At 40.4% G+C, this 23,776-nt stretch overlaps 1 protein-coding gene and 1 pseudogene across 2 annotated transcripts in view; one reads left to right on the top strand and one right to left on the bottom strand.

The window, feature by feature from the left end:
• LOC110053949 (uncharacterized) overlaps positions 1-23,776 on the top strand; it is a 111,756-nt gene that overhangs the window by 53,897 nt on the left and 34,083 nt on the right. For both annotated transcript variants that reach the window (XM_089276973.1, XM_089276972.1), the window contains 2 exons: positions 13,682-14,231; positions 20,673-21,034. In XM_089276973.1, coding sequence (XP_089133099.1) covers positions 13,682-14,231; positions 20,673-21,034 — 912 coding nt within the window. The remainder of the gene's footprint in view (positions 1-13,681; positions 14,232-20,672; positions 21,035-23,776) is intronic.
• On the bottom strand, positions 9,855-11,475 carry LOC149098218 (uncharacterized; annotated as a pseudogene).

Here is a 23,776-nt window from a genome sequence, read left to right as displayed (position 1 = left end):
TTTGGAAAACTGCAGTTACTCTAGTTTCATATTATGTATGATAGCAATGCTAAATGAGTAGCTTCACAGGATTTATCACGTGACAAAGTGACGTCACTCATTTCTACAGAATCATCAGGATACAAGCAATGACTGCTTAAAAGTAGTATTTCCCAGCTCAATAACCATACGTAAAGGGTACTTTATATGTGCAATGACAGAAATTTCTGCCAGATGAGTTTTTAAACCAGTTAAATAAAACTTACATGAGCTTAAAGGATTTTGTTTCCATGACAACGCTGAAAATATTTAAATTTCAACAAAAGAACTTTTAAGAATTTTTTTAATGCGTTGATCTTGCAGAATTTTCGCCAAACAAAAGCAGGAGAAAATATGTGATTCACAACTAGTGATTTGGTGAGATGCAATTGCTACCAAGACAGTGGTTCTCAATGTAATACCTGTCGGCCATCTTGGATCCGCCATCGTCGCTGTTAAAACACCATTATTCTAAAGCAGAATGTGGCAAAAATGTTTGAAAGTTGAAAGCATTTTCCCTTTTGATTCAAAGCACTCATTATGCCATGAAAAAAACTTTGAAAAGCTCCCTTATGTTGAAGAAGCCCAAAAATTTAGAAGAAATTGAGAAATATTGCCATAAAAAGAAAGCATAATTCACGAGGAGGAGTAATGGTTTCACAATTTCCTCAACACTATCTTCTTAATCTAGCTTAATGGATTATTTCTATTGATATTTAAAATGTCTTAATTTTCCTGATCCTCCTCGCCATCAGAGCATTGTTCATCAAGAATCTCCTCCTCCTCAGCACTATTAGGGAGTTTAAGAAAACCACGACGGCAACGGCAACAAGAACGTCACCAAACGAAAGGTTTAATGAGCGGAACAATTAGAGACCTTAAGCAACCCACGATGGCAACGGCAACGAGAACGTTACCAAAAAAAAAGATTTAATGACCAGAACAATGGCTGTGCAAGTGCGTTATAAATCTTTGTACATTTCTTTGCCGTCCTCTTCAAAATAGCACCGTGAAATGACTAGTTTCTGTGTATTTTGGAGAACGCGAACGGCAGCGGCTAATGTTTCGTATTTTAATTTGGAATTCAACTCTGGCATTACACATTTAGCTTGAGTAGGTTCTGGGACAGATAGGTGCACCGAACAAATCTATACTGCTGCGAAATTCGAAAGTAAAATATAAAACTATTTTTTACTGGACGTCGTCTCTGGCGTCGCCGTCGTCATTACTTAAGGCCCTTATCGTTGCATTCACGAAGGCGGTACATAACGGTGCATTTAAGGCTATTTGTAAGGCAGGTTGACACGTGGATAGCTTGCATGATCTTGCACAAAAACGGGAGAGAAACTCAAGAAGAACTCTAGGGGAGGGTTTGCACATTCATCCATTTGATGGATAAGTTGCAGTACTCCTCGACCCATCCTTGACCAACTGGTGAAGGGACTTGAGGGCAGCTCTGTAAACTTCTCCAAATAGCTGCTCGCAATTGGTAGTTTGCTCTCAAGGAGTACATCCTTAAACAATAGAAACAATCTGCACAGGGAGGTAGCTGGTTCGAGTCTGACCTTGCCTTGTTTGGCACAGAATATCCTACAACAAAGTCCAATGGCATTACAGACTCCATAACCATGCGATAATAAAAAAAAGCCGGGGACGTAATAACTACAGCTCTGTATGTGCTGCATGGAGAAACACTCTGGTACCCGCTTCCTCGTGCGTCGACCTTAGCTCTTCCCTTGCTGCTACTCCAGTCGAGGAGAGCTCATAGCAGTAATCCTCGGTTGTTACGAAGATTGTCTGTGCAGCGAACCGCTCTCTGTGCTTCTTATCTTGCCACTGAAATAAATTTGCTCAGGAGCGATTTATTCTTGGAAATGGACAAGAATGTCCGCCATTGATGATTCTTGTAGTCTGCCTTGAAGTTTCTGACTTTAAGACCGCTTTCTGAGCCTCTCTTCTCCCTCTTGTGGTTTTTGATCGAATTATTTCTGCAAACGTCGAAGACCACGTCAATACGCTGGCTGTTTGTTCCTTCAGGTAAAAGCATGGACATCATACTGTCAGCCAATTCAGCAAATGTTTTCTGGTCGCCTCTTATCTTCTGGACCATTACCGTTTTGTCAAAAATTCGCCCGCACGGCTGAAGAATCATATCTGCTGCTGTCCTATTCTTCTGGCTGGCTCCTTGGCAAGTGATGATTTGTTGGTTCTCCAAAGCAATCCATCAGCCGTGTAGAGGGCCCAAGGGCGAGGTCCGAGAGGATGGTTCAGTACATCATTCATCTTCAACGTTCTGTTCTCAGCATGATCATTTGAAAGGCCGCGTGCAAGAACGTCGCCTAGATTTTTTGGCCATTTTGAAAGTGCTCAAAAATAGCTGAACTTTGGCATGTGGGCTTCGTTTTACCTGAGAAACATTGCTCTGAAGTTTTTTTGGCTGGGGCGCTCTTCGTTCTCGAGAAATAACGTATGCAAAAAAACTCAGTTTTCCAAGCGGCATCTTTTGGAGATCTTTTGTTGAACAAAAAACAAAAGAAACCTTATTATTTTGTTGAACAGCAAACAGGCAGACTGTTTATAGTGTATTCCACTGGATCTTAGCTGTCTTAAAGTCAAAGGAAAATAGTATATAGAGCGGAAATCTGGGAACAGATTGTTTTCTTCGGTTATTGTGACGTGAACACAACACGTGAATCGATCGAGCGTCAAGCGAAATACATCGAACAAAGAAAGAGATCTGCCGCATTAGAGCTCTGTTAACTAATATCTTAAGCATTGTTTTAAAGTACCTTGCATGCCTGCCTGGTGGTTGAGAGGCATCATAAAATCTCGATAAACCCGTAAGTCATCAGCACGTTTTAAAGAATCAAAATGTGTTCTGAAACTTCGATGGCAGCTGATATACCGTTATCGTGTTATCGGCGTTCGAAGTCAGATCGAGCCAGGCAGCAAAGTCCAAGAGCAGTTCTTGCCCAAGAAAAATACCCTCTGGTGAGTCGTGGCCCAATTGCCAAGCGTTGCTAGCGTCAAAGTTTGGAAAGCGAGAACTGGTTTTAGAGTGATAAAATTTGTCTTGTATCGACCGCCATGTTTTCCCGCGCACGAGGTGTAAAGCCCCTTCCCGGCATGCATTGCGATCACGTTCTGCGGACGTTTCTCGAACTGGTAACTAGATTGTTTCGGCTTTTTTCATTTAAACATAATAATGGTGGACAACAAGTAGCGATCGATTGTAACAGAGATCTGTGATCCAGATTGCGTTGATTTTATTTCATATCGGCATGATTAGTAGTGTTTTGAACTTCTGGGATCAGCGGACATGCAGAGGTATGGAGACTGTTAGGCGGTGCGTGACATAAAGCTACGATCGCGTTTGTCGAAAAATATGTATTTATCTCGTGATTTTTAACCATTTAAGACGTTGATGTATTTGGAAAAGTGCTTAGTTAATGTTTATTTGTTCAGTGCAGATAATCATTGTCTCAGATAACCAAAGTAAGTTCCAGACATTTTTGAGCTTATACACTGCGTGAAATTAACATTTTGCTGTTTTCTAAGTGAAATCAACATCCTTGCCGTCGCGCGTTAACGTGAAATCAACATTTTAACCTATTTAGACCTGAAATCAACATTTTTGAGCTTTTACGTTGCGTGAAACTGACATTTTGCTGTTTTCTAAGAGAAATCAACATCCTTGCCGTCGCGCGTTAACTCGAGTCAACATTTTAACCACTTTTGACCTGAAATCAACAAATTTGAGCTCATATAAGTTGCGTGAAATTGTCATTTTGCTGGTTTCTAAGTGAAATCAAAGTCCTTGCGGTCGCGGCGGCCCGATCCTTTGTTATAATAAACCGAGGCGAGACTTCGACTGATAACAAAGGCTTGGCTTGGCTATTATAACAAAGGATCGGCTTTGTTTATCATAACAAAGGCCCGGCTTCGTTTATTTGAAGGACTCGGCGGGAAAAGGGCGTCAGGTATTTTAATCAAAAGTGAACTTTGTCGAAAACGCTCCAAATTTCGCATGCAGTTTTGTTCAGGTATGTTAAGCAATGTCCAGTAGTTTTCGCGCTAAAGTTCGCTTCGTTTTCGAGATATTGCTTATGCAATAAGCCACTCGGTTTTTCCAACCTGTGTGCCTTTTTTGCATACGTTATTTCTCGAGAACGAAGAGTAACCCAGCCAAAAAAAACGTCAGAGCAATGTTTCTCAGGTGAAACGAAGCCCACATGCCAAAATTCAGCTAGTTTTGAGCACTTTCAAAAATGGCCGAAAAATCCAGGGGACGTTCTTGCACACGGCCTTTCATTTGAGCAAACTGTGCACCATCGGCTTAAATGATTACTTCCTTGCTTGACCCTATTTGTCCTTTCATCTTCTTGTTTAAGCTTTGAGGTTCGTAATTTTGTTGCAGAATTTCATCTTACGTTGGTCAGACTCAAGCCTGTCATGACAAAATGTCTTATAAGCCGTCTCTCCGAAAGCCTCTGCCGGAAGCATGCAGATCATTCTCTATTTCAGGAGTTGCGAGGTTGCCGGTCGATAGACAGCTAGGTCTTACCGTTCTCCCTTTAAGGGATTGATCTAGCTTCCGTCGAGCATCGACATCATCAATTTCATGTCTTCTTCGTGTCGTGCGATCACCAGCGTTATATGGAGGTACGAGCGAGATTACTGGAGGATCAATGTTTCTCTTCCTTGACCTAGCTTGCTCAGTTCCAGGGGGCGGAAGGAGGTTCCGGAACCAAAATGCCTGGCTTAGAGAGCAATAACATTTACTCGATGAGATGTTCCTGCGCCATAAAGCGTCTCTTCTATTCTATCAATATTATCCCACGCAAGCGTTGCCTGAATATTTTTCAGGAAAGGAACATCATTATCAGGCATCAAGGCCATTTTTTTGTAGGCAAAGTGCTGTGTTTATTTCCTCAATTTGCGTATAGGCAATCCCATGCCCACATCGGCTTAACATCTGTATAAGTCGGTTCAACATTGCGGTTTGCCAATTTTTTACTGCGTACGGTAATAGTATTTGCTTGGAAGGTTTTCCTCCAGTTATCCCGTGTATAACGTCTTGCCCAAAAGAGTTGCCAACAAGGCACCGGTGGCGATGAGGATATTCCGTTGGGATTTCTGAGTTGCTAGTTAGAAGAGTATATAGAAAGGCATCTAGTTTTGCTGGGAGATTGATTGCATTCTCACATAGTTCAGAAGATTTCGGTGTCATGCCATTTCAGTATTATTTGAAAGAACTACATTACAGATGTCAGTACAGTCCAACTTGCTATTTTCCTTGACTTTACATGGAGTCAGCCCTGTTGTCGACTTGCTGAGATAAAGTTACTATCTCTCTGGCCAGTTGAGCATTTGAAAATGTTTTGGAAAGAACAAAAACTTTATTATTGTGAAGATGAATTAATCAACATGACACGAGCGTGGGACAAAGAAAAATTCTGAGTCCCCGACAGGAATCGAACCCGATTCCTGTCGGGGACTCAGAATTTTTCACATTTCATTACCGAGTTCAAAATTCACCATCTTTATTAATTTATCACTACTCACGATGACTTCGATAGCGTTGATCCTAGCAGTATGCGACACACCTGTCATATGTGAACTCAGTTAAATGGCCTCGTTCTCCACGAGTTCTCGAAGTTCAGTGGATAGAGCGCCCGCCCGGTGTTCGGGAGGTCATGGGTTCCATTCCTGTCGGAGACTCAGAATTTTTCTTTGTCCCACGCTCGTGTCATGTTGATTAATTCATCTTCACATTTCATTACCGAGCTCAAAATTCACCATCTTTATTAATTTATCACAACTTTATTATTGTTCAGGAGATCTTCAAATTGTAACAAGTCGCCGAAATCGTTTTCTAACTTTCTTCAGAAATATCTTTTTCGTTGATCCGGATATTTCAGTAGCGCCCATTGATCGTATGGAGATTACTGCCTCTCTCTCAGATCAACCATCTAAATAAGCCTGGGATTTAATAAATCTGATCAAATAAACTCAAACAGTTTGTCATAAGCTTGAGACTCCATATCAAAAAAATTGGTTTTCATCCGAGTCCGGTTCACTGCTTTCCAAGTCAGTGTAGTTGCTCGCTTTATCTGGTCAGGTACAATCTCAAATGCACCGACCATGGTAACACGCTTGAGCTGCTACCAAATCACCACAGGCAAGGCCAATAAGCCTGCTATCACCCGCAGCAATAGCAGCTTTTCGAAAGCATCTAAATACAGGTCAACCTACTGAGTCAAAGGGATCGCGTGTTCTTGTACATGCAGTCTTATTTTCGCAAAAAGTGTACATTTTCGAGCAAGTTCTGCTCGTGCTTGGCTGTTGCCGACGAGATGTTTGCCCTTCGCTTTCCAAATTAAACTTCGAAATCTGTTTCGCGGCCGTTGTTTGAAAAATGCTCTCCAACTAATCTCGCTTCATGCTAAAAAGACTTTGGCATTTCCTGTGATATATGACTTGGGGAATTTCTCCTTCCTTGGTATTCTCTGCAGCCAATGAATAAAGGAATGGCCCACGACTTTTAATTGTAGCCGCCTTCAATAAATATTTCAAAGAGTCAAGATCTTTTTTTAAAATAGGACTAATTAGTCGACTTTTATCATATGAGCAGTGAATAATACAAGTTTTGAAAGCAGGTCGTTAAGTTTGGTCTAGGAATAAAGCAACAATTGAAACTGTGCATAGCAATCAAGTTTCCTTGAGTCGAACAGAGACTGTTGAATGTTTGTAAGTATTTTGTTCAGTGAGCATAAAAATACTAAGTGTTCCTGTTTCTCTATATTACTTGATAAAAAGCGTCCAAACTGCGAAAATTTGGCAAGTACTTTGAAGTATTTACCATGCGGCACGACCGTCATCTTAGACGTTACCCATGATGCTTTTAGAGATTGAGCTGCATGGTTTCATTTAAGTTTTTCTTTTTCAAATCAACTGATAAATTTTAGTTTTTAACCAAAAATGTTAAGAAAAGCTGTTTACTGTATAATGTAGTAATTTATTAATATTATAAATAAAGAACGCATTTAAAATAACTGTTTTAATGTGAGCCTCGTTTCCATGTCAGCAATATTTTTGAAAAAAAGAAGTACGCAAAAAATACTGAAAGCTACTCTTTCACGATTGCTATCATGTAAATTTGAAAAGTCCTTCATACAACCTTTCATCAGATATCACTAGCATTTTCTCCCCCCGAGTGGTACCGAGAACCTGCCCTGGCCCATGGACTATTTGCATCGATCGCGTATCCTTGACATGGATAACTGTTTAGGAAACAACAGTCCTTTAGGGAAACTATAGCTCACTGATTAGATTTATCGATGGTTTTAGGCCAAGTCAACAAACGAAGATAACTTTTTGGCCATAAACGCCATAAGTTTAGAAGTTCTAGCCCGTCACATTAACTTTTTTAAAGTAATGGCGGCTGAAGATCGTAAATTCCTCGTCGGTAAACTTTGCTTCATGTACAATTAATATCCTGAAAATATAGCCACATATGGATATTATTCGTACAATACCACTTTTATTATTCGTAAGTGGTGCGGTTTCCAGGTTAATAAACTGAAAACACCGCATTATACGATTAATAACCTGAAAAGACACACATAGTACGTATAATAACCGTATCATAGCGCATCATGCAAATGTTAATCTGGATTTCGGATTTATTTTGAAGTTCCGGGATTATTCTGAATGCTGTTTCAGTTAATTTCATGAGGAGCGATGGCACGTTCCTTCTGGTTAACTAATTGCAGTGCAATACACATGAATATATGAAAGATCATATATTTGAATTGCGGAGAAAGATATGAAGACATGATTGATCATTACAGTTATACACACAACTTAAGAGAGCTTGACTACAAGATTCGCATTAACTGTGGCGGATGTCAAAAAATCGAATTTCTTCAAATTACCTGAAACTTATTTTATGTCAAAAGGGTACTAGGTGCTGTAGATTGATGTCATTTATTCTTAGTATTTTTACAGAATTGCCTCAGAAACGGAATTAAAAGATTGCAAGGTAATACTGGCGAAAATTATGATAAATTGCGTCTAATTTATGAGAAGATTTGTCATATCAATCACAGACCAATATTACTTCCCGTTGCAAATAACTTTATTCACTATCAGTAACGTGCTTTAACTTTACAAATATAACTACAAAACCAAAGAACAAGTTGTCAAGTTCCATATACAACAGTTCAAATAGTTCCAAGTAAGTTTCACTTTACTGAAAACGGGAAAAGTCACTCAACTGTTTAAGTGTTTACGCAGGGTCCAACGCACTACTAGGGATAAAAACTATACTGCTTTGTCCCTAGTACTTTGCCATTGATGGCCAGTGTGTTACAAGTTTGGGTTGCTGTTTTTCAAGGATTGTTAATGTGACTGGAAAATGACACTCACAGGTCCCCCACGAAGACAAGAAAAATATACATTTTTTAAAATCTAAATTGTGGTTTCTACTGCTTTTGGTGAAATAAGTGTTTCTATAACAAGCAGCATAGAAGAACTGAAGCTGTAAACGTGAAATTCTTAAAAAAAAAATCAAAATAACTTGAGATTATCTGACTTACAATTTTTCCTTAAGTGCTTTGAATCATTTTATGAAACAGAGACTCCTCGTCTGGCTTTATATTCTTTTCAGTTCAACTTTAATGTTAGCTATTGACAATGCTGTTAATAGCTGTTATTCATTAATAACACACAACATAAACTTGTGTGACCGATTTTTCTAAACCGCCCAAACACAAAAGGCTATTCAACTTTTTGAGATAATAAAATCGGTATTTATTTTGATTTAAAAATGTCTAGACTTCTTTTCTCCCATAAACAACAACTTCTCTGGCTTTATTTAAAGCGAAAAGGTTCCATCACCTCAGATTGTCGCAATTAAGACCTAAGTGTTATTTTGACCATGAAGTCACTGGGCTGATTTTTTAGGTCATGCAACTACAGTCTTTTGTCCAAATGGTAGTTACATACAACAAACTAAATTTCTGCAGTATCTAAGGCATGTAATGTTATCGCGTACCATCTTTTTTTTTCGCTTTTCTCGAAACGTTTCTGAGCTTCAGTTGCATAAACCAGCGTTTCTATGCAATGAAAGTCTATCTTTGTAAATTTAAGTCAAACTGTTACATATTGCAGCTGCAACTTCCAATGAGCTCTTGGAGTTGATTAATAAAACCCTCCTTTCTGTTTCTGGAAACAGTGGCGATGTCTAATTCAAAATGCTCACAAATCCTTACAAGCATGTCTATGTTGAACTTTTTCAACTTGTTTTGCTGACTTAGTTCACACAGGTTGAAGTGTTCATAACAAATAGGGTGCTTCTCTGCGACCTCAGCGATGATACCTTCACGCAGCTCTTGCGACTCCGTTTCATACTGCTCTGCTTGAGAATTACTTTCTAGATCTCATACGTCGTCCTCAATTAGATCTGCTGGGCTTTGCACGTTCTTCCTCTGTGCTATGGCAAGCCTGGAGAAAAATGAACGGGTCTGCTGTGTTTGAAGGCATTCGCTTGCGGCAAATAAATGCCTACTAAGCTCATCTCTTGCACATCTCATTTCGATGGAGACTTGCACAGGATCAGCTTTATGTCCTGTAGCATTAGCGATGTCGAATTTCTCTTGGAGGTAATTTCTGACCTTGTCAGAAAAACGTGTTGCCCGCTTAGGTACCTTCTAAGCCCAGCCTTTCTGAAGAACCTGGTGTATGGTGAAGCTGAGGTCTTCTGTGGGACGGAGTGAAGACAGTTTGTTTTCCAGTTGGGATGAAAGATTTTCTGACGTTACCTGCTGAAACTGTTAGGCCCATCTCTTAATTACTTTATCACCAAGGTGCTCAGAAATATCTTGAAAGGCGTGCTTCTCTGAGGCGATGTGCTTTTCAAGCTTGCCCATTGTAATGTACTGCTTGATGCGCCCTGGTTCAAGGCAGCTGAACAGACCGCAATCTCTTTCCTTGTCTCCAGATTCTTCGGGTGACCTTAGAGGTTTCACCGGACCAGGCAATGCTGCTGCCAAGCAAGTATTATCTTTCTTGACAGATTCTTTATCCCCCTGTGATCCACTCTCAATGATTCTAAGTTCAGAAGGTAGTATCTTGCTATCCTTATCAAGATTCTCCCCTGCAACCAGTTTCCCGGTGCCAATATTGTATGCTCTCCATACCTTTAGGCCCTCGTTACAATACTGGTAGTTATGAAGAAGACTTACGTCTGGAATGCGTGGTGTGGGGCACTTACTAGCTGACTCTGGATACTACACCACATACGGAACAACACTTCGTATGCTGCCATGTGACTCCAAAGCTTTTTTGACTTGCTCTGCTGACATTACATCATTTCCTTCATTAAGAAACCGGTTAACATGGGATTTCTGGTGGGCGGAGCTCCTGTCACACGGTCCCTTGCCTGCTTGTGGCTCTGAGAAATCATAGCGTTTGATGGAGATACCAGTCAACCTACCGATATGCCGTATGTGAACAAGTAGTCCACCTGACGCATACGATCCTGCACAGTCGCTTCGAAAAAATGTTTCATTAATCTCTGGGTGTGTGGCCTTTTCTTCCTGAGGGTGTGATGCATAACTGCAGCAACAACTTCACTGTTCTGGCTGATTGACTGACGAAGTAAGTGCGAGTGCACAGAGACTTCACACTCGTGTGAGCTGGTACGACGCACACAGTGCGAGATGTGCCAACTTATTCCACGTTTACCGAACCATTCCATCTGTGTTTCTTTGAAACGGCGTGGCAAGAATTTCATTGCAAAATCTTGCGTGGTAAAAATCTTGCTTGAATCGACTTCATCCAAGACTTCTTGTCTTGCTCTGTCCTGGTGTAACGCCCTTAGCAGATGACGTTTCCAGGCGTAGATTGACTCCAGAGAAACTTGCACATCGTGGAGTTTATCTTCTTTTTCGTTATTACTGTAAAAAACAACTTCAGGGTCTGAGAAAGCATTCCTCATCAAACTTTCTAGATGGTAAATACGTTCACAGTCATCGCACACCAAGTCATGGGAATGATCACATACTTTAGGAAATTCTGGCTCTGATGGATCACTCAAGGCAAACATACTCCAGTGGTCTGGACACCTCGAGGAAGTGGAGACGTGCAGACGATAGCTGTCTTTCAGGTAACTTTTGAAAGCCATCAAAAGGTTGATCACTTCAGTCACCCATTCAGAACTCTTGCCCCTTTCTCCAAGCTTCGTGATAACATTGTCAAGCTTCTTAACTCCACGCAGTCCATCAGCGCTAATTTTGTCCGGGCCCTGTAGTGCTTTTCTCTGTTGGGCGGGACAATACTTTAAAACCTGTGCAGCTCTCTTTCACTTAAATGGCTGAATGCGATTTCTTTGCAATATGATACGTATTGCGTGATTATCCTCACTGCAACCATATTACATACAGCATTAGGCATACTGATTGTCTCTCCCGTAGATAACTTCAGCGTGCGCGTACCGTGGGCAACGTGCTGAACAAAATGAGGACTTGATATGAACCTTCTTCCACACGAAATTAAATTTCTTTTAGCTTGAAAGAGTTGGTATTTTGTAACTTCAGGGAGTGGATCTTGAATTTTCCGTTGCGGGAATATATCGACAATGATTGACAAAATCTGCAACTTAGTAACTCTTGCCTCAGATTGGCGGTAAGGAGCAGCTAGGGCATGTATTGAATGGTCCGTTTCTATCTGCATTCTCCCCATGTTTCTAGCATCAAATTGAGTATCCAAGATACCAGACCGTGTCAGTTCTTCCCAAGTTTCATCTTCCTGTCCAGGTGCAACTGTTTCTACGACAGCAACAATAACTTGCCTAACCTTTCTTAGATGTTCTCTTTTAGTGCGTCATGCTGCCTTGGACAACATACCTCTAACACGGTACCGCACTGGACTACAGTCACGACTCACCAAAAAGTCATTCAGCTTCTCAAGAGACACGATGAAGTGCAAAGGGTTGATAACCAGGAGTCTCATGGGTTTCATCCAGTGATAACTCTTGGCCAAATGGCAACGGAGTTTCCGGTGGCAAAAACAGATTCTAAAAGCTGACTGGACTCTTCTCAGCGAGCCTAGAGCTCCCTCTTACTTCTGGTTTACCTTCATCTCTTTTGTTGGCAGCTACACCCGTCATGAGCATGGCAAGTCAGTGCAGAGACCTAACCAAGAAATATCATAACTAAAGTAAAACAGATCTCTATAGGAGTCCGCAATTTGCGCGAGATGGAACGGGAACACAAAAAATCTTTGGAAATAAGGGGAGAGGGGGGGAGGAGGCAGGCGGGAAAACGTGGCTTTTCCCGTTCCTCTCCAGACTCCTCGTCGGCTTGCTTGTTTGACTTTGCGCACAGGCTATCTTTTTGGTCGAAACGGCGCCTAACATCATTTGTTTGAGTGTCTCTTTTTTTACGACAAAATCGGAAAATTTAATTGAAAAACATGCAATAATGACAATCCTACATCAGCAAGAATAAATTAATCTTACCTGAGCCCACTGGCACTAAATTGTTCAACTCATGAAATATGATTTTGGACTTTAGTTTGTTAATACTACGATCTGGCTTGGCTTTGCCAGTGTGGTCTGGGTAGCGACAGACTCGTTTCTGGAACCATCCTCCACCGAGCTGATATCGATGATTTGGGCGCACTGTTGTTCTCGTACTATTGTACTTTCCATTTGGGTAGCTAGTCGCGACACTCTCTAATTGAATGTAACAAGAATAATGTCACTTAACCAGTGAAAAGCTTGCTACTTTGAAAAAACAAAACCTTTGTCCCGCATTTCAGCAGTGTATGTATTGTACATTGGCTATTATCCTTTTCGATCATTTAGTTTGAGTTCAGTAAGCAGATAAAACCTGTTTGTGTGTAGTTTACAGCGACAAATATTGAAACCAGATGTTTCGTTTCCCAGAAACCGTAGCGGAACGCACTAATCCATTGTAACTAGAAAAAACACCTGAAGAAAATATATCGAACTCACCGTTTAGCGATGAATAAGAGACCCTGAAGTAGCCACAAAAGTACAAAACAAAGTTACCAAAGTTCATCACAAAAATATGAAATGAACATGTTCGCCTGAAATCCGATCCGACAAATATAAATTTACTTTTAATTACTTTCATATTCACTAAAAATTATTGGCAGCTTCTATTACATTCTATGGCCGTATTGTAACAAAGTAATTTTGAAATAGAAGTATAACTGTAATTTTAAAATGGCAATAACAAGCCGTACTTTTGTCTAGCTTGTTCGTCGGAATGCAAACATACATAAATTAAAGCTTGAGTCAGCTCGTTGTTTATATTAAGTTTTGTGATGAAAGACGGATTAAAATAGAAATCCCAAACAGATTTTTCATTTTATCTTCAGAGGGGTATGTTATATAAAGAATCAATAACAAATCAGCCTGAATAATTGGTTGGACCTACAGAATTGTGCGTTTTCTTTCTCACACAATTTTTAAGCGACTGTTTTGGCTAGTTTAGAGTTTACGAGATTTAAACTGCTATCATAAGAAAACAACTTTTGACCTGAAATTCACAAAATAATACATATTTGAATGGCACTGGCAAAAAAATCAGTGCTGTTCAAATGCCAGAACTCATGATTTCTGTTTTCTTAGTTCGCCAGCTGAAGTCTGACATTAAGAAGTTGAAAAAGTGGAAGATTAAGGGCGAACTATCAGATGAAGGGCCAGATACCAAGTCAGAAAGTAAGATCAAGGCCGAACTATCAGATGAGGGGCCGGATACCAAGTCAGAAAGAAATATCGAGGCTGAACTATCAGACGAAGGGCTGGATACTAAGTCAAAAAGCAAGATCAAGGCCAAAGTATCGGGTGAAGGGTCGGATACCAAGTCAGAAAGAAAGATCAAGGCCGAACTATCAGATGAAGGGCCAGATACCAAGTCAGAAAGAAAGATCAAGGGCGAACTATCAGATGAAGGGCCAGATACTGAGTCAGAAAGAAAGATCAAGGCTGAACTATCAGATGAAGGGCTGGATACCAAGTCAAAAAGCAAGATCAAGGCTGAACTATCAGATGAAGGGCCGGATACCAAGTCAGAAAGAAAGATTAAGGCCAAACTATCAGATGAAGGGCCGGATACCAAGTCAGAAAGCCGGGTGAAGATTGACCTGTTGCAGAAGACGCTGGGGACCAAATCAGAGAAGTTAGTTTCTCAGATATTTTTGCTATGACATATTCCCCATTTCATTCCTCCTGTATGGTGTCTTTGACATTCTTAAGAGCCGATTCCTGTAAATACCGAAAATGAGATGACGGTCGCGAAATTTCAGATTTCTTCATATTTTGCCCACATAACCTCTATAGTGAGTTGTTTTCGAAAATACCATTCAAAGGTCCTGAAGCGCTTTAGTTTTTTCGAAATCGAGGAAAGTCCGAAAATCGTCATTTTAGCTACCTGCCGCCGCCGAAAATGGCCGAAAATTGTGCATTTTCTTTTCGCTTGTACAGATCAACACGATGATATCTATCAATATATTGAGGGTAGCTCGTAGTGCATTTCTTGTAGTTTCTAAAGCATTAATTTGATTAGCAAAAGCTCCAAGTGTTATAATATTTTAGGCCGATACAAGTACCTTCATCGAAGCTCGTGAGCGAAAGGGCTAATTTTAGCCAATTTCAATACCATCAAAAGCCCACTGGTACATTGAATTTGAAGTCGAAACTAAAATTTTCTGAAAGCCCATACTCCATATTATGTTGTGTGAAAGTCTCTTCCGCGGCCCGAAAAAAGTACCCTGTCGAGAGCAATAAACGCGTGGTACATTTTGAGAAATTCGTCATTCGCGAAACCAACATGGAACTTGGAAAGCTGTCTTCATCAAGAACAAAAATAAGCGAATGGAAGCCTTTTTCGTCAATAAAGATGCTTGCGGTCTGGGATATTTTCCTTTTAGATTGACCACATGATTAACTTTGGCAAACATTTGCAATTAAATTAATATAAACGCTGCTTTCGGTGTATTGTAATGTTATCCAAATTTATTTCGATCATCAGCACGTGCATGCATATCGCCCGAAACTGAGTTTACTTCCGTCTACTGTATGTTTCTTTTGGAAGGTTACAATTGTAGCACACATTATTCGTTCAATATCGGCAGTTTTATGTGGAAGACCACAGCCGAAAAAAAAAAAAATTTTGAAACGTGAAACTTGAATAATCAATCGATCTATTACAGTTGCATCCATCATGTTTGGCGTAAATATTCGAGCACAACCATTTCATGTAAACAGACACACTCTACTTTGAAAATAACCGTCTCGTCGCAGCATTTCTGGAAATCCTGGTCTGAGACCAGGTAATGACAACAAAGCGCGAGCAGTTGGCGAAACCTCATGACCAACTGTCGCAAAGTTGTGGCATAAATATTACGGCAGGATAATTCGAACGTTGCATTTCTTACCCGTATGCTTGCAATTCTAATGCTTGCAATTGCCCCTGTTTTTTACCACCAGATTTATAGATTAATCGTTTGTTTCCTATAACCTAATATGGCACATACTTCTGAATAAAACACATACTGTGACATCATTTTGCCTCGAATGTTCCAACAGTCGTCCGCCACTTGGAAAACGTATGAATTAAAGCAGCAAGACAGGAAACCACAAATGTTTCTTCGCCAATCGCACTACGCTTTCCAGATTTCTTCCTTACAAAGTTTCCAGACTTCGCTCCCTTTGAAAATTCCACGACTTCGCCGTTCTTTTAGCCAGTCCGAATAACTGGCATGGTGTTAGTTGAGCAAGTACTTGCCTTTTGTTTGGTGGTCCCCGTTCGGACAATTCGGCAAATGTCGATTGCGTGACAAACACGTGACAAACGGCCACTTGCGAAGTGAGTGAAGACGGTGGCGAGTGAATCCAAACTGTTTGCTCGTGCAAGTAAGGTAGTTCGCATTGTCAGCCTAACTAAACATTTTTGGACGGAATTGGAAGATGTAGGGGGGAAGGTAAGGTAGGTAAAGTCTGCATGCAAGCCAAGTGGCCCATCAGGCCGGAGCTTATCGCGGTTTCTGTAGCATGAAGCGACTAGAAGTATTTCTACTGCCCCCTGGATGGGATGCTAGTCCATCCCAGGGTTACCCCCAGCATTAAGTTCGCCGGTACCCATTTATACATCTGGGTGGAGAGAGGCACTGTGAGAGTAAAGTGTCTTGCCCAAGAACACAACACAATGTCCCCGGCCAGGGCTCGAACCCGGACCAATCGATCCGGAGACGAGCGCATTAACCATGAGGCCACCGCGCCTCCCAAGGGGAGGGGGAAGGGGGTGTTGTTAAATTCTGCAAAAGGACAGAACTCGTCGAATCACAGAGCCGGGGGTCCTGCTATCACGTCATGTCTACGTAGATTAATGGCAAGTATTAAGTTGTACAACACACCTTTCCTCTTTACCTTTAAAATACATGTTTGTCGTTTGTGCTTTTTGAATAGAAATGCACCGTTGATAGTGCTGGGATACAAAAAGAGCAAAAGAAGCCTAGAGGGCATCAGATTTTAAATACGCGGTGTGCGTTCACATACATATTCATCCCTGTTGCTTTCTGCTAAACTATATAAACTATAATATGGGCGCTTTCCATTCGACCAAAAATTCTGAAATTTTCGAAACAGGCGTGAATGGTACGGAAATTTCCTGGTAAAGGTTCCAGAAAATCCGGAAAGTTTCCAATGGAAAGCGCCCATATATATACCTCCTAAGCCGGGAATTCGGTAGCAGATTAATAGGACAGTCAGAGGAGCTAAAATTTGTCTTTATTTTACCTTGAGAATTCACAATTATGGACAAAGCGAACTTCTACATCCATAATTAGGCGGTGTAAAATAGTTAGCATGATGTATTGTAGCCTTATTTTGCACATTTTAGAGGCAAAAGTGAGAGCGAATGTATCGACTGTCCACAAGGACAAAAAATGTGTCTGTTGTAGAGAGGAGTCCGCTGTGGAGAGGTGACCGTTAGTGGAGGTTCGACTGTATAGTCTATATAGTTTTAAAAAAGAAAGTAGGAAGAGTGAATATGTACGTAAATTCTCAACACGTACCCATTTAAGACTAGTGCCTCCTAGGCCTTCTTTTTCCATCCCAGTCATGTCCCCGGTGCATTTCTTTACCAAAAGCACAAACAATATACCTGTGTTTTAAAGTTGAATAGGAAGGGTGTGGTTTTTTATTAACAGTAATCAAGTCGAAACTTGCTACAACGGTCACGTTGGGAACAGAGGAAAGTGGCTTTTATGGAACGGTATCAGTAGGGGTGAAGTACGACACCGATATTTCCTTGCGACTCAAGATTTTTATCTTAAAAAAAATGCTCAGTGTAACATGTAACGTAGTACGTAACACAATCAAAATATATCAGTAAGACAGAAACCAAACAGAAATAGAGACCAACGACGCGCGGTATAGATCAAGTTTCGTGACCATGTCTAATAAAAAATAGGGTTTTGTAGACAGGGTTTTTCAGTTGTTGATTAACTGGCCGTTTCGGAGGGGTGAGTTTGGCAGTTGGGACGCGTTTTAGTGGCTGTTGCTGTTGTGTAGAGGTGGCCATTCTAGAGAGGTTAAAATAAGAGTGACCGTCTGCTAGTACGAAATAAGTGGCCGTTGCAGAGAGGTGGCCATTTCTGTAGAGGTAGCTGATAGTGGAGGATCGACTGTAGTTTCCATTTTTTCACGCAGATGTAGAGAAAACACCCTGCCTACACGAGGCGAGCAAGGAACAGTTTTGATTCCCTGTCCACGCCCCCGGCGAGGCGGGCAGACTCCCATATAAACATGACGGGGGTGCTTTTCCTACCTTTTAGGGGTTAAAAATGATTAAGTAGCCTTCAGGGTGTTTAGCCTCACAAGGTCCACAGCGGGAGCTTTTGGGATGCCTTGTAGGGTACTGATCCGAAAAGAAATATGAGAGGAGATAAAGTGTTATGTAAGAATTGGTATCTCTTAGGAGGGAAAAAATTTCAAGCCACGCCCACAAAACAGGATCTTGGTACCTCTTAAGGGTTCTTTTCAAAATTTCCACGAGCGCCCCCGTCCTTTTTATATGGGTGTCCCCCTCCCCTCGGGGTCTACGTCGCCATGTTCACTCACTTTGCAAAACGTCATATGTTCATGATTGTCGCGCAATCCACATTTGCCGAATTGTCTGAACTACGACCACCAAACAAAGTCAAGTACTCAACTAACACCATGACAGTTATTCGGACTGGCCAACAGAACGGCGAAGTCTTGAAACTTTACAAGAGAGCGAAGTCTGGAAACTTGGTAAGAAAGAAATCTGGACAGCGTAGTGCGATTGACTAAAAAACATTTGTGGTTTTCTGTCTTACTACTCACGTTTTGCAAGTGGCAGACTGTTAGAACACTCCAAGCAAAATGATGTCACAGTATGTGTTTTATTCAGAGGTATGTGCCATATTAGGTGATTAGAAACGAACGATTCATCCATAAATCTGGTGGTAAAGACAGGGGCAATTGTACCCATTATATTAGAAATGCAAGCATATGGGTAAGAAAAACAACGGTCGAATTATCTTGCCGTATTATGCCACAACTTTGCAACAGTTGATCATGAGGTTTCGCCAACTGCTCGCGCTTTGTTATCATTACCTGGTCTCAGACCAGGATTTCAAGAAATGCTGCAATGAGACGGTTATTTTCAAAGTGGAGTGTGCCTGTTTACATGAAATGGTTGTACTCGAATATTTACGCCAAACATGATGGATGCAACTGTATTCGATTCATTACTCAAGTTTCACGTTTCAAAATGTTTTTTTTTTTCTTGAAGTCAGGTTCGGCTGTGGGTCTTCCACAAAAATTAAAACTGCCGATATTGAACGAATAATGTGTGCTACAATTGTAGCCTTCCAAAATAAACATACAGTAGGCGGGAGTAAACTCAGTTTCGGGCGATATGCATGCACGTGCTGATGATCGAAATAAATTTGGATAACATTACAATGCACCGAAAGCAGCGTCTATATTAATTTAATTACAAATGTTTACCAAAGTTAATCATGTGGTCAATCTAAAAGGAAAATAACCCAGATTGCAAGCATCTTTATTGACGAAAAAGGCTTCCATTCGCTTATTTTTGTTCTTGATGAAGGTAGCTTTCCAAGTTCCATGTTGGTTTCACGAATGACGAATTTCTCAAAATGTACCACGCGTTTATTGCTCTCGATAGGGTACTTTTTTCGGGCCGCTGAAGAGACTTTCACACAACATAATATGGAGTATGGGCTCTCAGAAAATTTTAGTTTCGACTTCAAATTCAATGTACCAGTGGGCTTTTGATGGTATTGAAATTGGCTAAAATTAGCCCTTTCGCTCACGAGCTTCGATGAAGGTATTTGTATCGGCCTAAAACATTATAACACTTGGAGCTTTTGCTAATCAAATTAATGCTTTAGAAACAGCAAGACATGCACTATGAGCTACCTAACGTATATATAGATATCGTCGCGTTGATCTGTATGAGCGAAAAGAAGATGCACAATTTTCGGCCATTTTCGGCGGCGGCAGGCAGCTAAAATGACGATTCTCGGACTTTCGTCGATTTCGAAGAAACAAAAGCGCTTCAGGACCTTTGAATGGTATTTTCGAAAGCAACTCACTGTAGAGGTTATTTGGGCAAAATATGGAGAAATCCGAAATTTCGCGACTGTCATCTCATTCTCGGTATTCACAGGAATTGACTCTTAAACACCCCATAGTTTTGATCACGCAGATGCAGTACTACTTAGTAAAAAGCTCGTAACCAAGACGTATTGATTCTAAGCCATAACCTTATTTCGCCTTGGTGTTGTACAAAGTGCCCACACTGATTTAACACTTTTTAACGTAAACAACATCGTCGTACTTGGTAACTTTTCCTAAAAATGACTAGAGAGCATTTTGTTGTATCAATTGTTGGTCATGTGACAAGGGACCAGGGAATGGGAAATGGGAAATGGGAAATTCAAAATTGATGATTTTATTTGTTAGTGTCAAACGAAACAAGGAGAAATGTCTAAAATATGCCTGAAGATTACAATCAAGATTGTCATACAACAGAAACCACAGCCAAAGGGTGGGCTTCCATCACTTGCAACGGAGAAAAATAGTTATCCTTTAGAGATGGACCGTTTTTTTTTTGCAGGGGCGGGGGGGGGGGGGGTGGGGGGTGGGGGAGGGAGAATGGATAATTTCCAAAAAAAAAAGAGACAATTCCTGCACAGCAAAAAATGCTGAGTAAAAATTTTGGGAGTGAAGTCATGGGAAAAAAAACGAGTAAGTGCTTACTACTAAAACATTCGTGCATAAGCTATTGCTCACCAAAAAAATCATGCCCAATTTCCTTTCTTCCACACTCACTACTACACAACTTACATGTATATTTCTTTTTTATTTCTGTACTAAAGTAGTTTTAAAGTTATATATGTTTCGAATCTGTCCAATTAGTTTCTGCCCACTACCTTCCCCTATTATGAAAAGACGTCACTATGTTCCTTTACTTGCCTTCTTGCAGTCGTTTATTGGGTTTAATTGCCTGACACTAATGCTCATGGTGATTTTGCTTTTCTTTTTCTTTTTAATGACGTTTTAGATGTGAAATAAACAGACTGGGAGTAGTGTGGAAGCCTCAAGGGATTCAAGCTGCTGCTTGTATTACATTTCCCCCAAACGCTGTAACACAACCCGTGTTGTTCATATGCACACTCTTGGAGGACCCAATGCACTATCCACCTTTAAAGAAGGACGAAGCATTGGTAAGCGATGTGATAGAGCTTTCTTACGATGATCCGCATGGCTCCAATTTTACTGGAGATTTTGGTGAAATGGTATCAGTTGCCTTACCTCACAGTGCCACTAACCTTAGAGGGTATGAAATTGTTATCAGAGAGTTAGTAGATTCACACAACAATGACTGGAGAGATTTGGAGACAACAAACACATGGCAAGCGTCAGGTAATGAACTAAACCACTGATAATTTAAAGTACTATTGAAACCTTATATTTTTTGTGCTGAGTAAAACAGTTAGAATGGAGTAGGAACCCTACTTACAAACATTGCCTTCTTCTCTTTTGCAAAGAACGAAGGAACGAAAGAGGGGAAGATGTTTTTCCTACATACACATCTGAGAGTCAGGGTGCTAGTGTGCAAGGGGGCTGGTCACATGGTTTGTTGCTGTTTACCAGTTTTCTTGCTGCCCTTCACCATTGGCTGATCTCCCACCCACCCACCCTTCCGGCCTTCTGGCTTAGGGCCTCTTCATATGAGCCCGGTAACCAGGCTGGTTCGGTTGCCGGGACAAATTTTGATGTCTGTTTATATGGGAAATTTCAGCCTGGTCGACTGGGATGAAATTCAAGAAACAAAACCAAAATGGTGTAACACAGATTTGTATTGCTCGCAACTGTTGTAGCTTTGTGGACTCTATTAACCATACTGATAAGGGTAATTCGCATACTTCTGAAGTCAAGGTACATAAAAGACAAAAATTATGCCATTTTGATTGCTATGTTGTGAAAGCGAAGCACAAGCGAAGCAAAGCATCTTTTCCTGTTGCTTGTTTTTGTGTCGTGGCTCCCAGTTGTGTGTGAGAATTGAATGCTTTCTGGTGCTGACATTGATCGGCCATATGTGTTTTCTGTTTGTCCTTGTGCGTGAAGATTACATTTCAAATATCGCTCCCAGTTTGGTGTTTGGTGATACTATCTTCCCCGGCTAAACCAATATAACCAAATCAGACGTTCCATTAAACAAGGTTTATCAACCGGTTTGCATGATTGTATCTGACTGAGATGGGTAATCAAAAACAATCAGCTCCACAAAAAAATTGAAGCAATCTTGTGCATCGAATGGTTTATTGAGTTCGATTAGATTCGATGGTCAATTGGACTGCATTCGATTGTTATGATGTTGACTGTAATGTCATTCGATTATGATGTCCTCCTTTCCGTTGTTGTGAGTTCCTCCTCCACCCCACAGCCCTGCCTTTACATCTCTATTCTGATGATGTCAAAATTTTGACAGCATGCATTCTGGTCCAATTACGAGATGCCTCAAGATCGCAGACTAATATTTTTCATTGGAAATATTTCTACATTTCCCTAGTTTTAACTGAAAAACAGCTAAACTAACAGCTGGCATTACTATACTGAACTCACAGATATTCCTAGAATCGAGACATTGGAGGAAACAACTTGTCGGCACGTGGAAGACGGACGTTTTGCCTTCGTTGAAAAATTATGCTGAAAGACCTTAAACCAAGGGATTTCGGTTTCTACTGATGAATCTTCGTGAGAGTTATTCCTTAGCAAGAAAACACCCCTGTTTCTCTCTGTTAATTATCATAGTTCATTTTGTCTATTTATGAAACTTGGCAAATTAGTTGGGCATTTCAAAAGATTAAAAGACAGAAAAAGCACTGGTTTAGAGATATTCTTGCCGAAATGGAAAATAAAGATAAGTGTTATCAATGTTTAAGTTTAAATAATTTCCCAAAAATAAAAATCGTACTCGCCAAACGGGGGAGTGATCAATGATTTGTACTCGCCCGACGCTTTTCACACTTGCATTAGCGAGCTGGCGAGTGCTAATTTCAGACACTGGTTATTGTTCTCATTTTTGCCTCGTGTCCACGTGACTCAAGTCACGTGGACACAAAGTAATAGCGGGAATCACACATTCCTGTTAAGGCATTTCTGTGTAATCATTCTTTGTGTTGCTAATGTAAGATTCCTGGGAAGATAGATAGGTTAACTTGAGGGTTAATCAATTTTGGATTCAAAAGACAGGTACAAAACCGACGATAAATTGACAGCGTTGGACATACAATTTTGGAAATACAAATTTCAACCATGCTGTACAGATTCAACACTCTTTCTTTCTTGCTTGCTTGTTTGCTTGTTTGCTTTTTTCCTTTAGATTCATAAGTAACTATTTGCTGCTTGTTTTCTCATTACGTTTTTAATGCCTTTTAATAGGCATTGTGGTTAACAATAACACTTTTTTCCTTGACCGTTGTAAAAAGATACTAAATTTTAAGGACTATAACATTTCTATCACGTTTCTTGTATCACCTACGTAGCAATTACCTACTCTTTGGTACACGGACCTAAATTCTAAAATAAAATCCAGCTTTTGGCCAAATGCGAAGGTCATTTAGATAAGGTTAATTGCCTTCAAACCCCCCATCAATGTGAAATATTTTTTTGGTTCTTTGCCAAGCTTAGTTTGAATAATATCCTGTTGTTAGCTTACAAGTAAACTCGACCTTAATCTGAACAGGTTTTTTTGAAGGTGGCCATACCTTTTCTGCCTTTTAAAACCCCTCCCTTGGGTTTTTACGACGTTTTTGCTGCAGAGATGGTGGGCGCTTTGTATAAACCATTGCCTCCACCTTGTTTTCTATGTTAAAAAAAATTTATTTCAAATATGCACTTTTGTAGCTAATACCCACTTTCATGTTTTGCTGAAGAAATACCATGTTTTATTTTAAATACAAGAAACGGACAAGAAGCCTAACTTGAGAATATGAGAAGTGCTATTCACCTCTTTCCAAATCGGGCATCGTGGTCCATTTTAAATTAAACAAACAATTTATTTTTCTGTTTTGGTGTGTTTTGAAGGCTTTTTGTGGAAAGAATCCATTGTTTTTTAATCTCTCAGGATTTTGTGCCAAGATACATCGCCTCAGAAAATTT

This window comes from Orbicella faveolata, unplaced genomic scaffold (assembly GCF_042242905.1).
Source record: "Orbicella faveolata isolate gen_17 unplaced genomic scaffold, um_ofav_v1 contig_46, whole genome shotgun sequence".
NCBI classification, from domain to species: Eukaryota; Metazoa; Cnidaria; class Anthozoa; order Scleractinia; family Merulinidae; genus Orbicella; species Orbicella faveolata.
The sequence above is the reverse complement of the archived record's forward strand: the minus strand, read 5'-3'. Positions and strand labels throughout refer to the sequence as shown.